General features: G+C 47.7%; 3 protein-coding genes across 8 annotated transcripts in view; 1 reads left to right on the top strand and 2 right to left on the bottom strand.

The window, feature by feature from the left end:
- The window catches only part of SEC31B (SEC31 homolog B, COPII coat complex component), a 35,882-nt gene extending 34,356 nt beyond the window's left edge, over positions 1–1,526 (bottom strand). For 3 of the 6 annotated variants that reach the window (XM_054205702.1, XM_054205708.1, XM_054205709.1), the window contains exon 1: positions 1,411–1,526. The gene's annotated coding sequence lies outside the window, so the exon portion shown is untranslated. Of the gene's footprint in view, positions 1–954; positions 1,375–1,410 lie in introns of those variants that run through there. The other 3 variants (XM_054205704.1, XM_054205706.1, XM_054205705.1) reach the window with 3 other exon arrangements.
- A 2,278-nt stretch (positions 1,527–3,804) lies between these two features.
- Positions 3,805–7,556, bottom strand: NDUFB8 (NADH:ubiquinone oxidoreductase subunit B8). The gene is made up of 5 exons (XM_054207023.1): positions 7,400–7,556; positions 7,101–7,227; positions 6,390–6,489; positions 4,698–4,853; positions 3,805–4,036 (listed from the first exon to the last, which is right to left on the bottom strand). Exons 1-5 carry the CDS (start codon positions 7,497–7,499, stop codon positions 3,944–3,946), a joined length of 576 nt encoding a protein of 191 aa, XP_054062998.1. The 5' UTR covers positions 7,500–7,556; the 3' UTR covers positions 3,805–3,943.
- A 3,033-nt stretch (positions 7,557–10,589) lies between these two features.
- On the top strand, positions 10,590–21,084 carry HIF1AN (hypoxia inducible factor 1 subunit alpha inhibitor). The gene is made up of 8 exons (XM_054206374.1): positions 10,590–10,803; positions 11,965–12,215; positions 14,010–14,158; positions 15,912–16,057; positions 16,553–16,659; positions 17,027–17,090; positions 17,329–17,439; positions 18,638–21,084. Exons 1-8 carry the CDS (start codon positions 10,627–10,629, stop codon positions 18,680–18,682), a joined length of 1,050 nt encoding a protein of 349 aa, XP_054062349.1. The 5' UTR covers positions 10,590–10,626; the 3' UTR covers positions 18,683–21,084.
- Positions 21,085–22,855: the final 1,771 nt, after the last annotated feature.

Here is a 22,855-nt window from a genome sequence, read left to right as displayed (position 1 = left end):
AGCAGCGTTTCCCCACAGCCTCCCCCAGCCGTGGTTTCCTGCACAGTGTCCTTAAAAGGTAACACTGTCTGTAAATCAAAACCCAGCCGGTCAGAGCACTCCCCACCGCTGGGAACTGGAGAGCACACAGCTGAACAGGGAAAAGTAACAGCACATGCTCTCAAATCCTGATGGACCTTGCAAACAATGCTGGCAGAGGAAAAAATTCCTCACCTATGCTAACCTGAAATACTTGTGGCTTTAGAGTACATTGTAAAAGGCTGTGGTTGCTGTTGATAATGATAATGAACGCTCGTATCACTCTAGTCAGGCCTTCTCTCTCTTGCACCACCCAAATACTGTCAATCAGAAATACCCTCCTACTGACTTTCCCAATCCTCCTCCTGCCACTGGGCATCCAATCGTTCCTCTTTGAACAGTTCCTGCTGATACTGGACTTCCAGCACAGCACACAAAGTTGCTGATAGCCTGATCCCCCTCAGCTAGAGGTGAAACTTGGGCAGAACAGAAAAGACTATCCAAGGTCACCCAAGTGACAAGCAGCCACCCTAAGAATTGAAAAAGGCGTCTCAGCCATGACACAATGGTTAAGGCAGAAACTGTCCTACAGTCTCCGCATCCCAGCATCAATTTGGAATCTTTGTACTGCCCCTTCCCTTTCCATTGCTCTGACGCTCTCCTTTTGCAGCTCCCCAACACCCTATAGCCAGGCTGTTCTCACAAGTGCTTATTATAAACCCCGATTACGGAAGGCAGAAGGCACTGAGACACTAATCTCAGCTAATCATTGCTGCTCGCAAGGTGGGGCTGATGCAGGGTAGGGCTCAGCACATTCCTCCATGGAAGCTCCCCTGGTATATAAAGAAACTACTTCTGCTCTGAGCGCTTTCAGAAGCTGTTGTAAAGTGCCACAGCGCTGTGTGGAGGGGAGTGCTCACACATGTATCTAGTCACCTTGCTCTCCACAGTAGCGTTTTGCTGCCCGACAGCAAAAAGGAGGGAAGCTCTAGGAAGAAAGCACTGACCTCGGCCACCGGCTGTCACAAAACAGGCTCTCGGCTATGCCGGAGGCCCAGCTCAAACGGCCCGGCTTCCCCCGGCGCCCGCTGCCCATAAGCTGTCCCCCGCCAGCAAAGAGGAAGGGAGCTCCGGGGCAGAGGGGTGGGGACGGAGCCACGGGACCTGGGGACGGAGCTGGCACAGCGGCACCGGGGTGGGCAGGGCAGCAAAGCCGGCCTGGCTTGCGGGGGGTGAAGAGCGGGGCGAGGGGCCCGTCCCCGGCGGGGCTGAGCCGGCCCGAGGGCGGCTCCCAGGCCCGTGCCCCCGGTGACGGGGCGGAGGGGCGCGATGGCCGGGGCCGGAGCAGCCGAGCGGAGGAGGAGGGAGGAGGGGGCGGGCAGCGGCCCTTACCGGCTCCCTGGCCGTCCCCGCCGCGCCGCCGACCCAAGCCCGAGCGCCTCCCGCAGCAGAGCCTTGCCGACGGTGGCCGCCGGGAGCCGAAAAGCCGCCGCCCGCGGAGCGCCGGCGTCACCCCGCCCCCGCCGCGTCTGCGCAGCTGCCAGCCCCGCGCCTCGCCGCCGCCTTACCGGCAGCGGACACCGCCGGCCAGGGTGCGGGAGCCCGTCACCGGTGGGGAAATTGGCCGCTGCTGCTTTGGGGGGTGTCCCGAAAGCGCAGAGGGGCTGGTTTCAGTCCCTCTTTAGCGGGTTGGGGGTGTCTTTTCCTCAGCCGCGGCACCGCGACCCTGGCAGCAGCCGGGGCTAAGCACAAGGCTCCCCAGCCAAGAGGCTCTTCGGCACCGATCCGCCTTTAAGATCCTTGGATTTGTTCCGTCCGTTAGTCCCAAACGGCTGACGCTGCCAGCCAAGGGACGCCTGAGCCAGAGCCGGGGTCTGCAGCCTCTGCTCACCCCCACAGAACTTTCCCTCAGATGCAGATTTAAGCCCTCTGGAGAGGACACAGCACACAGCCTAGGAATATGTTTGCCTAAAAGCATTTCAGTTGCCAGAGGAAAAAAAAAAAAAAACCACCAACAGAAAAACACAAAAAAACCCACCACAAATGGGCCCAGACCTTTTCCCCCTCACCTCTCCCCTGTTTTGAGAAAATTTGCCTACACTACAAACCCCATTTTTAAGGATTTCTGAGCCATGTTCTCTGCCCAACCCATTCTGCCTTCCCCATGAAGAAAAACACCAGTAAATTCCGGTTAGATACAGACCAGGTGTGAATGTCGCCTGAGAAGGGGGCAGCAGCAGACACCGCTGTGGTAACACTGTACAACGAGCCGGACAGGCCCCAGCCTGCCTCCCTGCAACCGCTGCTTTACTAGCGTACATACACCAGGATAAAGCTCCTGTTACTGCTCCGATCATTTTCGTCTTACTTCCAAGTCTCACAACACTGTATACAGTGCTGTCACATAACTGCTGCGGAATGGTAATTCCTACTCAAGTATCCCTAAGGAGTGTTTTCCCCTGCAAAACACTTTATAACAGAATTCAAGGTCCCCACAGCTCAAAAGATACTCTGAAAACCCTGCTGGGGTAAAACATCATTGTCTGTAATTTAAAAGTAAGCATTTCTGTAACTAGAAGAAGAGGTGACAGCTTACAAAAGCCAGGAGGAATGGTGATTGTTCAGCACCTCCAAAGAGGTTAGTTTTATTTACACATACATATTTTTATGTCCTAGCATTCAATCATGTAATTCCCTTGAACATACACCCTTATGGAAATGCCTACACGGAGATCAAGCTAACTGTCCTTTAAAATCTGGGGTTAAAAATCTTTACAGATTGAAAAATTGTGAATCACCATCTTCAAATACCTCCTTCTCTTAAAGCACAAAGCTATGAGTCATGGCAAGGTGTTGAGAGCAGAGCACAGCAGCCAGTTTATAGGACGCACCCAGAAAAGCCCAAGACCTTAACCTTCTGTGATCATCCACTCCTGCAGCCAAACAGCCGGGTCTAAGGCATTGCACAGGGGAGCTGAGAGAACTTCCACTGTAAATCAGTACTGAAGGTACCGTCTCCTCCAGTGATAAGGCGAAAAACTTACGTTAAGGGAAGAGCGGACTGGGAAAAACCTAGGAGCTTAATAAAATTGTATGTATAACTCCCCCAAGCAAACTGATGGTGAAGCCATAGGAGGTCCTAGACCAGTGGTTTGCAACAAGATGGGCAGACTCCATGGGTCAGACGCAATTCCAACCCTGGTGGATGAGCTCAGGCCATACAGGAGCACCTTGGGCATCTGTGCTCTTCGACCAAAGCCCAGGCACAGCAGAACAGGTCTGGCCAGAGCCGGACTTGCCCAATAGCCTTTTCGTACCACCGCTGTCCACAGCTCTGCTGTCAGCGTCAAGCTATACACTGCAAAGCTCTATGCCTCACCAGTGCTCCCTACTGGTTGTCCAAGCTCCACTTAAGAGGGCATCTAGATCAGGAAGAGATCTAAACCTAATCCCAGTAAGGGCGGACATTTATTCTCACGGTATGAGGCTCCCAAGCACTGTCACTTGTCAGTCTGGTTCTGCCTGTCATTTCACATTAAATGATGACACTAGTTCAACTCCAAGCAACGCCTGCAGTAAGCCACTTGGTAACAGGCAATATCTCCTACATAAACAGGGTTAGCTAAGGAATGTTTGTGCACAAGGTACATAAACTAGCCGCAGCCCGAGGACCGCACTCGGAACTTTGCCCCACAGATACTAGCCCATTTAGAAAAGTGGCAAAGGTCATGCAATTTCATTGGCCACTGTTCAGCCTTCTCAAACCAACACGAGACAACTAGCACAGTAGGTATCATTGATATATTTCACCGCAGTAAGTGGTTGAATGCTGAAGAACAAGCATTAACACATGCCACAGTGAACTCTAGAGAAGATGCCATCCCCAGCTGAGCTGACAGAGGAGAAACATAGCACTTCAACAGCTTCAGATTTCATAGTGCGTCACCACTGGTGGCTCTTTATTGGGGTCTCCTCCTTTCTCCAGATACAGGTCATTGAAGGGATATTGCTTCGGTCCCTACAAGGGGAGATAAAGAGTGGCAAATTCACCACTTACCAAGCACATTAAGGCGCAAGGGGAAAATGTCTCATCCAATCCCACCCTCACCCAAATCAATGCTTGTCATTTACGACTTAAATTTCTATTGCTTAAGTGCTTCAGCAGGAATATTACAGTACAAGGAAAGTAAATTTAGAGTTCTTTGTATAAAACCATGTCCTTTAACAGAAACATCAAGGTGGTCTTGCACTGAATCTTAACTAACAGTTCATCTCGCAGCATGAGAATAATATATTGCAAAAGCTGTTTCTGGATTCAGATGTATTTTTCAGAAGTACATTCCAAATGATCCAGATCATGAGGTATAATTAAAAACACAGGGCAAGAGAAGAGAAAGCATCTCCCTCGAGCAGATGTACACAGGGAAGGAGAATACCGAGACCAAAGAAGGGATACTGCAAGAAGCATAGATTAAAATTAGTTCCCTGAGAACAGGAACTGCTCACTATGAAACAGTGGCTTGATGAGGCCACAGGACACCCCTTGCCCCACCCCCTGCCAGCAGCAGGGTTTTGCACTCACACTCATCACTCAGCTTCGGCAAAACCACTCTTCTAGGCATCGGCAGTGACAAGAAACACTGCTACTTTTATTCCCTTTACCCAAGGGTGTGACTCACCACAGGCCTGTAAGATGGATAGATCTCTCCAACACCAAACATGATCAGCATGGTACTCAAAAAGATAAGGAAGTGTTTGCGCATGGTGTGCCAGGGAACTGGAGTGGGGGATGTATCAACACGGTTCCGAATATACATGTCAAAGTCCCAGTGCATCTAAAGAAGAAAGGAAAATGGCAGCACATTTACCAACAGTGCTCAAGCTAGTTTTATCAAGGGAATAAGTGCTTTACAGCATTCACAAAACTGCCAGAAGCTGTTTCATCTCAACCTCACAAGTGGAGATAAAGCCACAGAGGAGACAAGTGATTTACCTACAGTCACAGCAAGTTGTTGCTTACAGTAAAACTCAGGACTCCAAATTCCATCCTATGCTTATACCAGGCAATATGCTTAATTATAGGATAGCAGCAGTTTTTATTTATATAAATTATCACTCCACCTTAGATTTGTTGAAAAGAAATGATATAAATTGGTACCCTCATTTACAGCAGTTCAGTCACATACCCAAACAGAAGTAGCAGTGTTATTTCAAGCAAAGAAGCATCTACCTGCCACTTGGAAGGTGGTTCCTCAAAATAGGCAGAGCACCTCCCGCTGCTACTCCATGACAAGAGCAGAGCTGGTAGCAAACTAATGCCCTTCCTGATTGAAGCAGAAGGGCATTTAAGCTTCTGCCTTTAAGTACACATAGGGAAGTCCCAAGCATGTTCTGCCTATAGTCTCCTTTCACATTAATGAAAGCAGAGAACTCATTAATTTGCAGCTCAAGTACTGCCTCCAGCTCCCCAGCTTTCCCCTTTGCACCCAGAGCGCCAGACTGAGGAGAATTCAGTTGCCTAAACAGAGGCATCTGCTGACACCTGGAATACACCAGTATATTCCACTTGGTCCCCTGCTGCCAGCTCCACGTACAAGGGTACGTATAAAAGCCTTCCTGTACCAAGCACCACAACAACACAGAATCATTGCCGTTTTTTTAAGTGCCTTTTAAGTCATTACAGCGTGCACTTTACTGTGGTACTCATGCTATGATGCTCTGGCATGCTTATACTATGATAGTAAAATACTACGTTTACATAATCTCTACTTTGCATAAGGAGAGCTCAAGTCAGTTATCAAGTTCAGTGATCACCGTTAGTTTGCAGTCATTCACTAAAAGACCCTGCACTAACTGAAAAGTTACTCCTGACAAGGAGTTTTAGGAACTTAGGTTTTGAAAGTTAACACAGGTGCTCTAGTCATGCATTTCTCTTAAGGGTATCTTGCAAACTTTCTTCAGAGAAAACCTCTTCATATGTATTCTACCCCAAAACAACCGTGGAGTAATAAAGCAGAAATAGCCATTTCCATTGTACTAAAAACACTTTATTCAAACGATAGCTTCTTTGCCAAATGATTCTGAACTAATCTCTCACACTGAGTCAGATCAGGCAAGGAAAACGGCAAGTCTCCCTCCTCGTATGTAATAAGATGCTAACACTCCTCAGCACTTTCAAAATATTTACCATGGCAGCCATAGCGCAAGTTTCCCTCCAACTGACTGCCCCTGCTTGCACAGGCAACACACACCTGCGCTTGGAGATGCAATCACACAAAGAATTAAACAGAGAGCACTAGCAAGATGTGCATGTTAGTATTTAGTGACAGTAATATTGTAGTCATAAAGAAAAGTGCTACTAGCATTCCTACCGGCTGTCCCCAGTTATGCCTCATGTCTGGCTGGTCCCACTGGTACCAGGGATCTCTCTCATGAAGAGACTTATTAGGGAGCATGGGATAGTCACCATACCTGTGAGAAGCAGACAAAAAACCCCCAAAGACAGAAGAAACCCGTATTAATTTAGATACATTTCATAGGACATGCTATAGGATAGGGCTATAGAAATGGAAGACTTAACATTACTTTGTTTTTATAGCTCCTATGTATATAAATCTTTTAAATGCATACATACAACTAGCACAACAATCACCACCTTGCAACAAACAGCGTTCCTCAAAGTGTCCTTTTCTGGCAATACCAGCCAGAAAAAAATGCAAGCTTAACTGAAATGCAGAACCCCAGTTATCTAGCATTTTGCACGTGTCAAAGCATTCCCCAATATTTAAACACCTCCCAAAATCTTTACTTCAGAGATGTCTTTCAGTTCTTCCCTCTTAGCCTTGCACTACAACAGCACATGAAGTCTCTCACGCAGTATTTTATTCACACGTGTCTCCAACTCATTCTCCTTGTCCTTGTTTCAAAGCTCTGACGCGGGCCCTCAAAGCTCTAAGCTCCCAGCACAGCATCTCCAGGCATTCAACTGGGACTACCAGCCCTCAGCACCCCCCACTAGGCCGGGAGGTGCCGGCCCTGACCTGCTCCCCGCCTGCCGAGGGACGGGACCCCTCCCGGCTCACCCGAAGCCGTCGTCGGGGTAGGGCTGGTAGTCTTCCACCCGCATGTTGTACTTCTTTGCGGCGGCTGCCCGCTCCTCCGGCGTCCGGGGGTACGGCCCGGGCATCAGGTCCTTTGACATCTCCGAGGCTGGCGGGAGAGCAACAAATCCGGGTGGGCGCGGGCCCCGCCGGCCGCCGCAGCCGGGCCGGGGAGGTCGCGCCGCCCTCGCACCCCGGCCCCGCCGTCACCGGCCCACCGCCACAAGGACACCCACCCCGCCGCCGCCCGAAGCCCCCCCCACTTCCACCTCCCCGCTCACCCGCCCGCGCTCCCGAGGGCACCGCCGCGGCGGCCCGCGCCGCCCACAGCCGGGCAGCCGCCCGCTGCCAGAGGACACCGCGGAGCCCGGCCGCCGCCATCGCCTCCACCACGCAGGCGCGGCCGACGGTGGCCGGTAGAGACAGAAGGGCTCGGGGCGGGGCTAACGCGGGGGCGGGGTTGTGGGCGGAGCTAGCGAACGGGGGCGTGGTTTATGGAGGGCGTGGTTAACGCGGGGGTGGGGCCACGCCGGCCACCTCCTGCGCCTCGGGTAACAAATCCCCGTCCAGGGCGTTAATGAATCAGCCACTGTTATTGTAATATTGACATAAGAGCTAATGGGCAGCGAGGGCATCAGTGCGGTATTTCTGGTCTGAAGCCGGGTAATGGGAATTTACAGCAGGTGTCACCCCCGGGGGGCGGGGCAGCTGCCCACGCAGCAGCCAGGTCGATGCTCAGCCGGGTCGATGGCGTGGCTGGCCACCTTATGCAAATTGCCTTCTTTGTATCAGTATCAATATTATTAAAGTTAATACCCAAATGCAATCGTCTTATCTCCGTGGAGCCAGGGAAACGCGAACAGCTGAAACGGCCTGTTAATTTAGTGATGCTATCCCTCAAACATAAGCGATATATTATTGTAGATAAAATCGATACGAGCATTAAAGGATTTTGCAGTTTACTTCATTATGTAAACTCTGTGGTAGTTGAACTCATTTTCCTTCAGTTATTCACATCAGCCATAATGGGTTATGTCTCTATAACGATCTACATTATAAACCTTTGCAGCTCAAAAACTATCATGGAGAATTTGTCATTAAACTCATTCCTTCTAATAACAACATTAATTGTAAACCTACTAATTGAATGAAGATAGCGATGAACCATAACAATATATCTGAGCTGCAGCGTGCCTGAGGTGGGGGCATTGTCACAGGCCAGAATAGGATCCTTTCACTTATCCCAAAGAAAGGCCTCCTCGTGTCGTTTTAGGGACGATGTCTTAATTCAGCCAACTCCCTTACAACGGGGTGTGCAGTGAAGTTAGTATGTCAATTAGTTATTTAATAAGGTTACTAACTCAGAGCCCAGCCCTCCAGTGCCGAGGCTGTTTGGTGTTTGCCGTGGAGCAGCTCTGGGTGCCTGTCCCAGCCCTGTGGCACTTCAGGGACAGCAGTGTCACATTGGAAGTGGGGACCTTGGGCTCCCAGCTGTGCCATCAGTCTGGGCTGAGACCTTGCTGCAGGTTGGGATCGTGGTCGCGTGCTCCTCACGTCGGCTCTGCACCGCTGGGTGTTTACTTTCTGTCTTGATGCTTGAGTCTTCCACAGAGGTGGCTCAAGCTTCCTAAGCACCCAAGTATGTTTGTAAATATATTGTAAAAAATTTTCTTCACCTGTACAGGAGCAGTGCTGTAGATTTAAAGGGCGAGGGGGCACTCGTTTTCCTAGAAACTAAGCACATTAATACATTTTGGAAGAACAGGGGAAAATAGATTGTGTTATTCTCATGAAAGCAAAGATCTACGCAGCGAGAACAGCAAATCCATCAAGATGAAAACCACTTAATGCCAGAGACCTAAATTTTCTCAAGAGCTGATGCCTCAATGAGCCAGCCCTCACTCTTGGGAAAGAGCAAGCATCGTTCTTGATGCTTCCAGAGTAAAAGCAAAATGTATACTTTGTCTCATGTAATAAAAATACACTAAGAAATAAATTCAATAGCTCCAGCCTTAGGCACACATTTAATGAATATTGCTAAAACGATGTAGTCGCACAATGTCCATTCATGATCAAAAGGCAAAGGTTAGTTACACTGGGCAGCACTACGTATTTTTTCTTGTAGCAAGTGTTAATTAAAATTTCCAGGCCCGGAACAGGGCGGTACGTTGGGATGGAGTGAGGATGGTGGGCAGGGGGCTGGTTTCCTGAGCGGCCCAGCAGTGAAGCCAGCCCCGAGGAGCAGCACCAGCCACTGGCAGGGGAAGGGCCCTCAGCTGACAAGAGGCAGGGAGGCACAGGACCCAGCTCCAAGGGCCCGCGCATGGACGTCACACATGCTCCTGTGCCGCCATACAACCGATTTCATGGAGGAATTGAGGCCTCGTGGGCACGTGGTTGCCATCTTGGGGCACAGGGGCCTGCCTGCCATGGCGGCAGCGGTGGCCTGTCCTCCCACAGCCACGCCATGCTGTGCGGTGGTGTCCCCACCTTCACAGATGACGCTGTCTGGTTCCTGGGGTGGGTTTTTCCCCACATGATGTCCCAGCTCCCACAAGCGTCACCACAACCCCAGGCAGTGCTAGGGGCCTGGGGCAGAGTGGCTGGAGAGCTGCCCAGCAGAAAAGGACCTGGGGGTGCTGGTCGACAGCTGGCTGAATATGAGCCAGCAGTGTGCCCAGGTGGCCAAGAAGGCCAAAAGTGTCATGGCTTGTACCAGGAACAGTGTGGTGAGTGGGATCAGGGAAGTGATCGTCCCCCTGTACTGGGCACTGGTGAGGCCCCACGTTGAGTACTGTGTTCAGTTTTGGGCCTCTCAGCACAAAAAAGACATTGAGGTGCTGGAGCGTGTCCAGAGAAGGGCAACGAAGCTGGTGAGGGGTCTGGAGAACAAGTCGCGTGAGGAGCGGCTGAGGGAGCTGGGGTTGTTCAGCCTGGAGAAAAGGAGGCTGAGGGGAGACCTTATCGCTCTCCACAACTGCCTGAAAGGAGGGTGTAGTGAGGTGGGGGTTGGTCTCACAAGTTGCAAGTGATAACACAACAGGAAATATCCTCAAGTTGTGCCAGGGGAGGTTTAAATTGGATATCGGGAAAAATATCTTCACCGAAAGGGTTATCAAGGGTTGGAACAGGCTGCGTCGGGAAGTGGTGGAGTCACAATCCCTGGAGGTATTTAAAAGTTGTGGAGATGTGGCACTTCGGGACATGATCTAGTTGGACTTGGCAGTGTTAGGTTTAGTGTTGGACTCGACGATCTTAAGGGTCTTTTCCAACCAAAACGATTCTATCGCTCTGTGATTCTAAAAACTTTGGAAAGGGCCAAAACGCAGAGGCCGCCCCCAACCTCCTCCCGCCAAGGGGCGCTTCTCGCCGCCGCCGCCGCCGCTCCCTCCTCCCCTCTCCATGGTGCCCCTCCCCTCCCGCCTTCTCCCTTCGCTTCCGGCGTTGCCATGGGCGGGCAACTTCCGCTTCCGCCTTTCTAGTTCCGGGTTCTCCGGTGGAGGCGGCGATGGCGGCGGCCTCCTCCTCGGCGGCGGCCGCGGGCTGCCGGGAGGGCCCGGCGGTAGCGGCAGGGGCAGGGCCCGGCTGGAGCGACTCCCAGTTCCGTCGTTACTCTTTCGAGACGCGGCCCATCCCGCGGCTCAGCCACAGCGACCCCCGCGCCGAAGAGCTCATCGAGAACGAGGTGCGGTGGGCAGCGGCGGCCCGGCCCGCTTCGGCTCGGCCCGGTGGCTGCGGTGGGGCCGGGGGGCTTGTGATTCGTGGCGCGGGAGCTGCCAGCCCTGCTCGTCAGGCCGGGTAGAGCCGGGCACGCAGAGCGGCTCGCAGGGTGCGGGGCTTTCCCGGGTCCCGCTACCGTCACGGTGCACTCACTGGCCCGTCCCGGCTCTGTACCTTTGCCCTGGCTACCGCCCTGTCTGCCGCGGAGCGCCCGCCGTGCCCCCTCCCCGCGCGGGCTTGGTGGTTGCCGCTGTCCCGTTCCTCTCAGTTGTGGTGGACAGTTCTTTACGGTACCGCAGCGTGGAGTTGTGACATTTGCAGGAAACGTTTGTTTTGAGTGCTTTGTTGTGCGGATGGAAATCGTGGAAATGTTGTGTGAAGCCATGGCCACAAGTTTGTTATTTTTTAAGTGAGAGCAGTCACAGATGTGATGGTTGCCTTGCAGTAGCAGCTCTTGTATTGGTTCTGGACAAGCTTAATCTAGTCTTGGTAAGATTGCTAGTTGTTTGGGGTTTTTTTAATTAAAGAAAGCCTGCAAGAAGAGAAGTTGTGCATCCACAGCTTGGAAACACAACAGCTGTAATTCTTGTTTGAGTTGCTTACTGTTTATAGCTGAGGAGATGGGTGATGTCCTTTGTCTTCTTTTTGTAGAGATGGGGTAATCTCAGTTTTTCAATGGCTGAAGGTTATCTGCATCCCTCAGAAAAGAGGAGTGCTGTCTCTGGATTCAGAGTTGTCTTTCTGCCAGCATTTACCCCTTCCTAGCTGGGGCTGGAAGTGACCAGACAGAATACTATGTCTCTTTGCTACGTGGCAGGACCAAGTAGGCCTAAAACTGTTCCCAGCTAGTGTTTGTCTAACCTCACATGTTAGAGATTAGCTAAGCAGATAGTGGAATCTGTGCCATTGCTACCAGCAGCTTGCTGTAGGAGCAAGCCACCGCTTTCTTAAAACTTTCTATTATGTTATGCTTGTTTTTCTCCCCAAATCAAGGTATCTGATTACTGTAAATGCCTTTTCCAATTCCCTATTTTCAAAGAGAGCTTGTGTGTGGTTGCAATAATGAATGTGACGGTTCTTGAGTTCAAGAGGTCCTTGAATCAATAAACTTCCTGTTTTTCTCCAGGAGCCGGTGGTGCTGACAGATACGAATCTGGTTTATCCTGCTCTGAAATGGGACCTGGACTACCTCCAGGAAAACATCGGCAATGGGGACTTCTCAGTGTATAGTGCCAGCACACACAAGTTTTTGTACTATGATGAGAAAAAGATGGCCAATTTTAAGAATTTCAAACCCAAGTCGAGCAGGGAAGAGATGAAGTTTGCTGAGTTTGTGGACAGACTCAAAGAAATACAACAAAAAGGGAGTGCTGAGAGGTATGTGATATGTGGAGGTTTCTCTGTTTCTGCAGGTTAAGTAGGGGGTAGGTTTCTCTTCAGTGAGTGTTGGTGATTAAAGCCTCTCAAACTTTTCATTTTTTTTTAAAGCCCTGCTTTTTCTGCCGGGCTGCTACTTGACTGCAGTCTTGTTACCTGATGAAAAAAGTCCTATCAGTAACTAATCAAACTGTTCACATTGTCTGCAGAGAGTTTTTTCTTTTCTTCTCTGTCTGAGGCAGGGTTTGGACAGAGAAAGCCTTAAGATTCACTTTCTTTTGGCAGACTATGGTATTGGTAGAGGAGTTTAGTTATCTAATTAAAAGGTTGTTGTGGTTAAACCCCAGTGGACAGCTAAGCACCACAGAACCACTCACTGACTCCCCCAGGTGGGACGGGGGAGAGAAACAGAAGAGTAAAAGCATGAAAACTTGTGGGCTGAGATAAAAACAGTTTAATAGGTAAAGCAAAAGCCACGTATGCAAGCAAAGCGAAACAAGGAATTCATTTACTGCTTCCTATTGGCAGGCAGGTGTTCAGCCATCTCCAGGAAAGTAGGGCTCCCTTATGCATTATGGTTACTTGGGAAGACAAACGCCATAACTCCAAATGTTCCACCCCCTTCCTCCTTCCCCCAACTTTTTATTGCTGAGCATGATGTCATATGGTATAGAATAGCCCTTTGGTTATTTGGGGTCAGCTGTCCCATCTGTGACCCATCCCAACTCTTTGTGCACCCCCAGCCTACACACTGGTAGGGTGGTGTGAGAAGCAGAAAGCGCCTTGACTCTGTGTAAGAACTGCTCAGCAATAACCAAAACATCCCTGTATTATCAACGCTGTTCCCAGCACAGATCCAAAACATCGCCCCATACTAGCGATTATGAAGAAAATTAACTCTACCCCAGCCAAGACCAGCACAAAAGTACAGGCTATAGCACTCAGCCTTTTTTATAGAATATCAAGGTAGCTAACCTTCTTTTGGAAAGATGAGATAAGTTCGCATACGTGCAGTTTATATGTTGGTGGTGACGGACCATAACTGTTATCAACTGTACTTAAACCTTCAGTTAATGTTATTGGTCACCAGCCCTCTGAAAGGACTTATGGATGCTTAATTCTGTCTTAATTGGAAGCAACTCTGTGTCTGTGTCCACTTGTCATCTGTGCATTTTTCTTCTTTGTCAAGCTTTGGATGTGCTTTTTCCAAGAGAGTAGGCAGTCCTTGAACTTAAAAATGCGTTTTTCTTCCAGCATTGCAGACAGTAGCCTGTAATACTGCAGTTGTTAATACGGATGTTTGATTCCTCTGGTCCTCTATGTCTAAATGTAACATGGCTTTAAAGTAAGTTGATACTGAAACACTCTGTGTTTCCTGAGCCCTTTTTTGCCCTTGTGCACTTCTAGTAAAAGAGGTGTCTCTTATCACAGATGGGTTAGAGTGTTGGCATTTATCTGGGGATTATTTGTGTGTTTGATATTTGATAGTGGCCAGTCTGTTCACTGTTTCTTCCCCCTGCACTGTGAGGGGGTGGTTCTTGCTCTGAAATTCTCTTTTCCACTTGTGATGGCTCAAGTAGAACTGAGTTCTGTACCATGAAATCTTTCATCAAAGTTTGGGGACTTTTTGAATTTGTTTCCTTCCACAGGTGTTTATGGTGTGTGGTGATAGAACAGAATCTCTAGGAGTTACGTCTTTAGTTTTAAAAGCTTTCTGAAGAGATGCAGAGATATGTCTTTATGTTCATAACAAAGCTTAATACTTGGTTTCTGCTTGTCTCTGGGAAAATACAGGCTATATCTGCAGCAAACCCTGAATGACACAGTTGGAAGGAAGATTGTGGTGGATTTCCTTGGCTTCAACTGGAACTGGATTAACAAGCAGCAAGGGAAACGTGGCTGGGGTCAACTGACTTCTAACTTGCTTCTTATTGGCATGGAAGGTAAGCAGTTTCCTCTGACTGGAGAAGGGGAGAAGAATCAATCAGCAGTTCTGTATTTCAGTTCCAGAAGGTCTTTCAAATGGATTTTCTACTGGTTTCTCAGTGTTCCTTCAGAGGAGGCAGTTTAAAGCTTTGTGTTGGGAGGGGACTGTTGTCACAACCTCACTTGGGTTATAGAGAGGAAACCAAAGCAATAGCCTGTATTTCCCCAGGGACATACTGTGAATGCCTGGATGTAATCTGCTCATGGAAAGGCTCTGTATGGTGCTGGTAGGGCTGTGTTTTCAATAATTGCTAATCATATTCTGAGACCTGTTTATTGTTTGAATGGTTCAGATGCTGTAGATTGAAAATTCTCAGAGTCTATAGATCTAAAATGCAAAAAGGTTTGCAAGTTGAGCAAAGTTAGTCTTCTGGACTTCACTTTGCATGTCCAGTGTCTACCCAGGAGGAAAAACTGATTGTTATGTGAAGCATTTATTCTTATTTGAGGTGGTACATTGTGGGGATGAATTCTCTTTGCATTAAGAGCTGAATTCCTTTTTGGAAGGTTAGAGGGCACTGGAGAACTTGAAATGGATAAATCCTAAAAATATCTGTATAGAGTGGAATTCCAAATCCATGTGGAGACTGACTCATAGTCAGGTGCCTTTAGAAGACAGAGGTACCACTACTCTGTTGAAAAGGAGAGCATTCTAATAGGAAGTAATCTCAATAATTGGGCAAGAAACATACACGTTTTTGTGAAGTGGGATGGCCTATAATCACTGTGGACGTCACATCCAATTACAATTGTCCAATTATAATTACTTGGCCATTCGTGGCTGTTCAGTTCTGACAGCAGATGTTTTTTCCCCTTTGCAGCAAGTCATACTCAGCTTACGGTAGTTTGCCACTTGTTTTACTAGCAGAGAAAAGAGAACTTAATGTAAAAGCACTGCACCAACACTTCCCTACAGGTTGTAATATGGTCACTAAAATCCTAGTATCAACAGGTTATGCACAAGAACCAAGGAATTGTCTCGAACCAGTGTATGCTAGAAAAAGAGTGTCTTTACATGAGCATGTGATTGATCTATTTAATGAAGTTATGGCGTTAACTGTTATCTTAATTCTCTTTAGTGAAAATACATATAAAAAGCAAGATAAAAGATTAATATCTGGATTGACAAACAGCCTGAAAATCATAGTTGTGAGGGATACAAAATGGCCCACTGTATTTAAATATCTGATTAAGTTTAAGATCTGGTGGTGACAGTCAAGCTTCATAACTGTTAATCAGACTGAGGAGATGCTATTGGGAGCCCCAGTGACAAAGAGATTTGTTTACTTATTTTCATGCAAAACAACTAGGACTTTTTTCAAAATCAGACTGTTAGTCTTCTTTTTCTACAGGCTAATAATTTTTGAAAGTCCATTCCACAACTCGTGTTCTAAAACAGTGTTTTATGAAAAAGCTTCCCGTCGACATTCACCATCTGCTGTTCATGGATACAAGCTGGAAATCCTAATCCTGTAGAGCATAAGTTGCTGAATATGGATTTAGAATGGAAATTAAGTGGGATAGCAACTGCTCAATAAAGGGTGACTGATACAGTGATCAGTTTGTAACATTTCAGCGGTCATTTTCCTTGTTTAGTTTTCTGAATATGTGGGAGAGTATTTACTCTCTTTAGGAAGGAATATAACTTGCTTCCATCTTTCATACCTGTATGCGAGTGTGTCTTGATTGTTGCTTTTTCTCTCTGTATAGGGAATGTGACACCAGCTCATTATGATGAGCAGCAGAACTTCTTTGCTCAGATTAAGGGTTACAAGAGGTGTATCCTGTTCCCTCCTGATCAGTTTGAATGCCTCTACCCTTATCCCGTGCACCATCCATGTGACAGACAGAGCCAGGTGAGAGTAGCAGATCTGTTTTCTGCTCCATGTCAGTAAAGGGCATTTGTGAAGATGCTAGGTGGGAGGAGGCTGCACTAGTTGCATGCCACTTGTTGAGCCTTTGCAAAACCTGTGTTCGGATCTGTTACCTGGTGAATACGTTGAGAATAGATTGAAGGTGTGTTTCTGTTTGTGTCTGGTCCTGACTTGCAAGTGCTAGGGCTATAAGCATCTCCTTACTGGTGGTACAACTGGGCTGCAGTTACTGCCCCTTCTGTTCTGTTTCATTGATCACTTGGTCAAACACAGACTTGCTCAGAGACAAATTGCAGGACTCTTGTCTAAGATGGTGGTACTTTGAGGGTACTGCAGGACATTGCAGTGGAGTTAAGACATGAATGGGAATGTAAGAGCCATATGGGGAACATCAGGAGGATTTGATACTGAGAGCCAATGAGGAGGACTGTCACTGCAGGATGTGCTTCTGAGTTTCTTAATGTTTTCTTCCATTAGGTGGACTTTGACAATCCTGACTATGAGAAGTTTCCAAACTTCCGGAGTGTGGTTGGCTACGAGACGGTGGTGGGTCCAGGGGATGTGCTATACATACCTATGTACTGGTAAGAAGGATGTCGGGGACTGCACAGTGACCAGCAAACAGAGGTCTAAAAGGTCTTCTGCTTAAAGTGTGGGGTTGGCTCTTAAGAGAATTTTGTTTTGGCTTCTCCAGCAAGAATGATATTTTCTGTGATATCTTGGGCCAATCTGCTTCTACTTCCTATCTGTTGGATGGGAGTGGTAATTCTCCCAAACGCTATGTTATTGTGCGAGTACTCCACTAACGTGTGCAAGAAAAGATCTGTATTTAAATAAGGAGAGCTTTCCAGAAGTTCTGAGATCTTGATAGTGAAGTCTGAACTCATCCATCCAAGGTATTTCACTATACACTACAGCAATAGTTTCTTTTTTTGTGTGGTTTCCATGCAGGTGGCACCACATTGAGTCTCTCCTGAATGGGGGGATTACCATCACTGTGAACTTCTGGTACAAGGTGAGTACAAGCACCCTCCTGCACAGCTTGGATAGCTCTATCCCAGAGGATTTTTTTAGGTAGATGTGTATTAGCATGTGTTTTAAATATGAGAACTTTGTTGCACCAAATCCTTTGCATTAAAGCTGAAAGCTACTTTCTCCCTTTCAAGTGGTCTGTGAAGAACTGGGTGGCTGAGAGAAGGTGGAATAATGTGCCAATTCAGGAAGCATGCAATGAGCTATTTTTGATATTTCAGGGTGCCCCAACCCCAAAGAGAATTGAATATCCATTAAAGGCTCATCAGAAAGTCGCAATAATGAGGAACATTGAGAAGATGTTGGGAGAAGCCTTAGGAAATCCACAAGAGGTATAAAAAAGAACCATATAGTCACTGCTGTTGAACCTGTTATGGCTTAATGCAAAACTCGAGATGCCAACTGTTTGGCTCCGCAGGTGTTACGGTGAGGGTAGGAGAAAGCAGGGTTGCTCTGTTACTGTGAATAGTTCTTCCTGCTGTCTTCAGAAGGTCCTTTGGCTACAAAAAGGCAAGTTCTTTAAATTACAATTCTGGAGAGGACCACTACAAACAATGGAGTACTTGTTCTTGTACATTGGGGAAGGTGTACTTTGTCTTTTGGCACTGCCAGGAAAGCGTTGCTCCCAAACTCTCCTTAGTCTTCTCTGCAGCAGCAATACCCAGTATTTGCCAAAAAAATGAAACTGTTTTACCTGTTGAATTCAAATCTCTTAAATAAGAGAAATCTTTTGTATTAAGTCATGTGCTTCCCCCTTAATGCATGTCTTGGTCATCTCTGAATTCTTTGCAATTTTACCCAACTGGTATTTCAAAAAATCAGATTGAAGTACTAAGAGTATGCTTTTGAAGATCTCCTGCTGATCTGAAAGTGGAAACACTGGGTGTGAATAGAAATGTTTTTGTGGTCTGTAACCTTTACTGTGTGCAGGAGCTCCTCTTCAGTGCACTCATGTGAGATTATGCCTCTCCCCTGAGAATATTTTACTGCCACAGTTCATATTGAACTGCCCTCAGTGACCAGGCAATGCTGAGAAATGGGAGTGGTCTTGACTGAAAACAAAACCTTAGCAAAATCGTCAGCCCTAACCTTCCTTTCAAGTGACCCCAAGGACCAAAGAGGATTCAATGAGTAAGAATGTTCATTCTCTGCCCTGCAAAAAGCAACCCCTGGTGACTGTTGGCTCCTTTTAATAGCACCTACTGAGAAATCACAAATGTAGGGCGGGAAGTGGAAAAAGTTTCAAACAGATACCATGGATGCAATGTTTTGGTGACAGCTAAAGTTGTGTATTGGCAGAGAAGCTTGCAATTTTGGTAGTGTATTTGAGGATGTGCTGAAGTGCTGCAGTGTTTTATCTAGAAAATACCTTGAAACTGATTCGGTGCATCTTAGGCTCAGTTTGCATGCTGAGATCCTCTGCCCTGGGCTGCTAAGCTCATAAGGTGATGTGATGCAGAGGGAGCCAGCCCTGCAGCTGCCATTCTTGTGTAACTATCTCAGCTAACAATCTGTTTTTGCTTTGAACAGGTGGGTCCCTTGTTGAATATGATGATTAAGGGACGGTATGACTAATGCCTGGCTGCCCGGGTGACTGATGTTGGAGCTGCTTTCTTCACAAGCAACGGAAGATACTGAGCGCTAGTATTGCACGCAGCACTTAACAGACTGATGGGTTTCCTGGCCCATCCCTGCCCCACTACAATAGAGGGGGCTACTGGAACTGCAAAACCGTTAGTACCCCATTCATCCTCCACTCTCACCTAACCGAACCTCCCAAGAAAGAGTCTGCACTTACTGGAAGCTGGATTCATGCTCACTAACTTGTTTTTTCTCCCTCTGCCCTGTTTGCCACAACAAGGAGCATTGCTTCTGGCACTTGGATTTGTTGCTTCAGGATTTTCAGGCATTTGAAGAAGAGCTTGGAGGAGAACCAGGAGTGATCTTGTTTCCTCAGCCTCGTGGAGTTTGGGCCTCCTAGCTGGGTTTGTGTGTTGGTGCCTGCAGTGGATATAAGATGGGAAATGATAGATTTCACAGTCCTCTGTTGTTAGAGGACCTGTCCATGCTCAACTCTGACATCTTTTTATATAATGGAAATGAACATGTGAGATGGCCTGTGTGTAATGAGCAACTGGACAAATGATTCAACTTCTTCAACTTAAGACATCTATGCTTTGGACTTAGGACAGGGTAGAGATCAGAGTGAACTCATCTAGTGTGTGAGCACCAAATCCTATGCTCTCCAAGTGACATCTGTGTTGTAGAAGTCTAGATAAACCTCCTTTCTGAGAGCTTTCTATGGGGAGTGAAGGCTTCTCTCCAGCTCTTCTGAAGCTGCAGTGTGGTTGAAAGGGGATGTAGCGTTATGAAGGGAGATGGATAAATGCCAGGGCACTCACCAAGTCTTGAATGATTAAGACACGTTTTTAAGTGAAATTCCCCATGGGTGCCGAGCTAGACTGTCAAAACACAGTGTCAGATTGGTACAGAGCCTCCCTTCTCCCCACCAGGGGTGCTGGTTTGTCAGACTAACATGGGGAAAGTGCCCTTTTTACTGAAACTGCAAGAACTCAAGTGTGTGTGGCTGCGCACCAGTGCGCATGTTTGTGTGATGTTGTGTGGCTCCTGTCCATCAGTTAAATCCATGCCAGTGTGTGGTTCCCTTCCTTGTACAGTCATATGAGAGAGGTCAGGGCTTTCTGTTTAAATGTGGTTAAGTTTATCTTGATCCTTTTTGTGTTCCGGGACTTGACATGGCAGGCCAGGAAGTGACAAGACCAAGGCATAGAAACCAGACAAGCCTCTGTTTAAGATTCCTCAGCAATCGCCCTGAAAATTCATTTTGCTTTCCTCCTCCTCTTCTTCCATGCAGAAGCCTTAAGGCTCATACGGAGGCTGGCTTTTTATTCCCTGAGGTGTGCTGCACTGCTCTCCCGGTTTGGGGGTGGTGCAAAGGTCTTGTACATTTGATGCGGTTGTAATGGGTCCCAAGAGCTAGAGGTGGGAGAAGCTGTTTCATAGCCCATATATCTCATCCCAGAGAATAGTGGGGAATTTGTTCTGTTGAGACTTCCCAGTGTTTTCCCCCTTGTTCTTTAGGGCTTGTTCTGATGTGGGATTCTGATAAAAGTGTTGAGAACGTGCTGCTCAGGAAGTGCTCCATCTTTGGCCTTGGCTCCCATCTTTTGCTGGGACAGCTGATGCACCACTTGCAGTGAGCTTGTCTTGCACAGAAGTGAAAAGCCTCTCAAACAGGAGGTCCCAGGGGCTAGTTTTCTGGCTGCTTTATAGGTCAGAAGAAATTAAGTGTAATTGGCAGCTGCAAGGTCCTTGTTTAAAAAAGATGTCTGTGTCACTGAGTAGTCTGACTGCCATGTTACTTGTCACAGACTCTCCAGAGCTGTGGTTAGATTCAGTTGAAGGTCACTCAGCTGGATACTTATGCATGCTTGGCCTTTGGGCAGGTGGGGAAGAAGGCTAAGCTTAAGCTGCTGACTCTGGCCAAAAGCAAGGCCTTCCCAGGAATCCTGGGCACATGCCCATGGTTGAAAGATGCTCAAATGAAATCCCATCTCTGTGCTATTTATTCAGCACATTGTAGTCTCCAGTACTACTTGTTAGACACCATCAGCTCTTGAAAGCTCAGGGTGGGAGTTCATTTCCCATGTGGAGAGAGAATGGTACTTACAGAACTTTAGGATCCTATTTTTTTCTTTATTTGCCAAAGGTCTAACTTTTAAAGTGTCTGAACAGGTTTTGCTGCACTTGACTTCATGAAAGCTCATTTACAATGCACTGATGGACTGACTCCCCCCCTTCCCTTTTCACCTTGTGCTTTCAATGCCCCTTGCCATGGTATTGGGAAGCTGTGTGTGTTCTCTGCTAGGGGTGTGTGTGCAGGGGGTGGGGTGTGACAAACACACGGTACCTTCTGAAGTGTAGTTCTTAAATACAACCAATGTTGAACAACAGAACTGTGTGGCTTTTATTTTTGTGAGTGGCTGTACAGGAGAGCTGCATAAGGAAATATGTGTATAAAGATACCTTTCAGTCTTTCTAATAACTCCACTTGTGTTCTTTACTGGGGAAAGCTGCTGGTCTCCAGAACTGCCTTTAAAACAGTAATACCAGCTGCATTATTGTGTGTCTTCACAACTTGCCTCATACTACTTCTGTAAGCCTGAAAGGAAAGCTGGGAATAAGATGGTACCCTTGAACCCTGTCAACAACAAGTGTTGGTGAGGAGGGAACAAATTCCCCTCCCTGCTGACCTGGATGCTATCACCATGCTCTGGTCACTGATGGGATGACAGAGCAAACTACATTATCATGTCTAATGAGTTCTATCAGTTGCTTATCCTTTGGGATATCTTGTGCTCCATTTGGTCCTTTATCCAATTCATGTTTTGGTCAAGGAGATTTTGGGGGGAGGCTTCCTCTGTGTACCTCTGCTGTATGTTGGCAGCCTTGGGTTGTGGAGTCCTCTCTACCTAATAAAGACACAGGTTATTTTATGGTACTATTAACTCTACAGCAATCTTGGCATCTGACCATCGGTGAAATATTGGTTAAATCCAAACAAATTTCTAATGTGTAGTAAAGTGGGGAAGAGTTGAACAGAGATTAGGGATGGTGGGGGTGGCAGGGGGAGAGAGAGAGAGAGACAGCAGTCTGAGCCTGGCGTACTATGATTGGCATTCTCTCCTCACGCCCTTGGGGGACAGGGTAGATGTGGAGGGAGTAGAAACATAGGTAAAGTCTTCCGTGACCGTGGGTGTTCACCCTTCTGTGCTGTGCTTGCTGGGCTCATCATCTCTGAACACACACTTGCTTCTGTTCCACTGAACTTAGTGGTCCGTTATGTCTGATCCTGTAGTTTCTGTTGTGCACGTGCCTCTTGGGTAACATGCGCGGCTGGCACCACAAAGCTCAGAAATGTCTCAGGTTGTGCACAGAAGCAAAGGAAGCTGAGGTATGAGAACTTTGTCGTTTGAAAACCAGATCAGACTCCAAGATTTAAACTTGTACTTCTAGTCTTTTTCTTATTTGCTTCTATTACCTTAGGTTCCTTAATACCTTTCTTCTCTTTTGTTTCCCCCATTTCCCTGTTCCTTGAAAAGTGAGATTTTTCTAAGGAGAAGTGAGCTTTCTCTTAATCCTTGTAGATCATGGCTGCAGGATCTTTCCCGTAGAAAGAGAAGAGCGTGGGTTTTCAGACTGATGCATTGTTTTACCCCCTTGATGATCAGGGCCAGGCTCAGCTCAGTGATCACCCAGGAAATTTGGAGTGATAAAGCAAGTCCAAGGTGGAGCCAGCAGGTCGGGATCAGGGCCAGAGCTGAGGAGGTATGAGACATAGCTGCGATGCAGGGCCAGTCTAACACAGATAGGGGTGAAGGGCATCACAGCAGCTCTTGAGGGAAAGAGGGACAGGCCTGGGCCAAGACTGCTGCTGCTTTTCTTTACAGCAATTCTTACCAATGAGCAAGCTGACCTTGAATGCAGCCAACTGCTCTTTAAAGTCCTAGAATGGGGATGGTGCATTCAGGGTCTTGACAGTCTCTTATCAGGCCTCTGTGTTGATGCGTGGTCAACCCATGCTGCTGTCCCACCATGGGAACCAGAGCAGCAACTGCAACAGGGAGTGCACGTGTTCTCCAAAATGCTTTTCTCCAAGTCTTCTTTCTGCCACATGTGTGTGGGGAGCTTCCTCACGCTCTGGTTTATGCTCTTCATCTTCCATTC

Source organism: Rissa tridactyla, chromosome 6 (assembly GCF_028500815.1).
Source record: "Rissa tridactyla isolate bRisTri1 chromosome 6, bRisTri1.patW.cur.20221130, whole genome shotgun sequence".
In the NCBI taxonomy this organism is placed as follows: Eukaryota; Metazoa; Chordata; class Aves; order Charadriiformes; family Laridae; genus Rissa; species Rissa tridactyla.
Note: the sequence above shows the minus strand (reverse complement) of the source record. Positions and strands in the feature narration are given on the sequence as shown.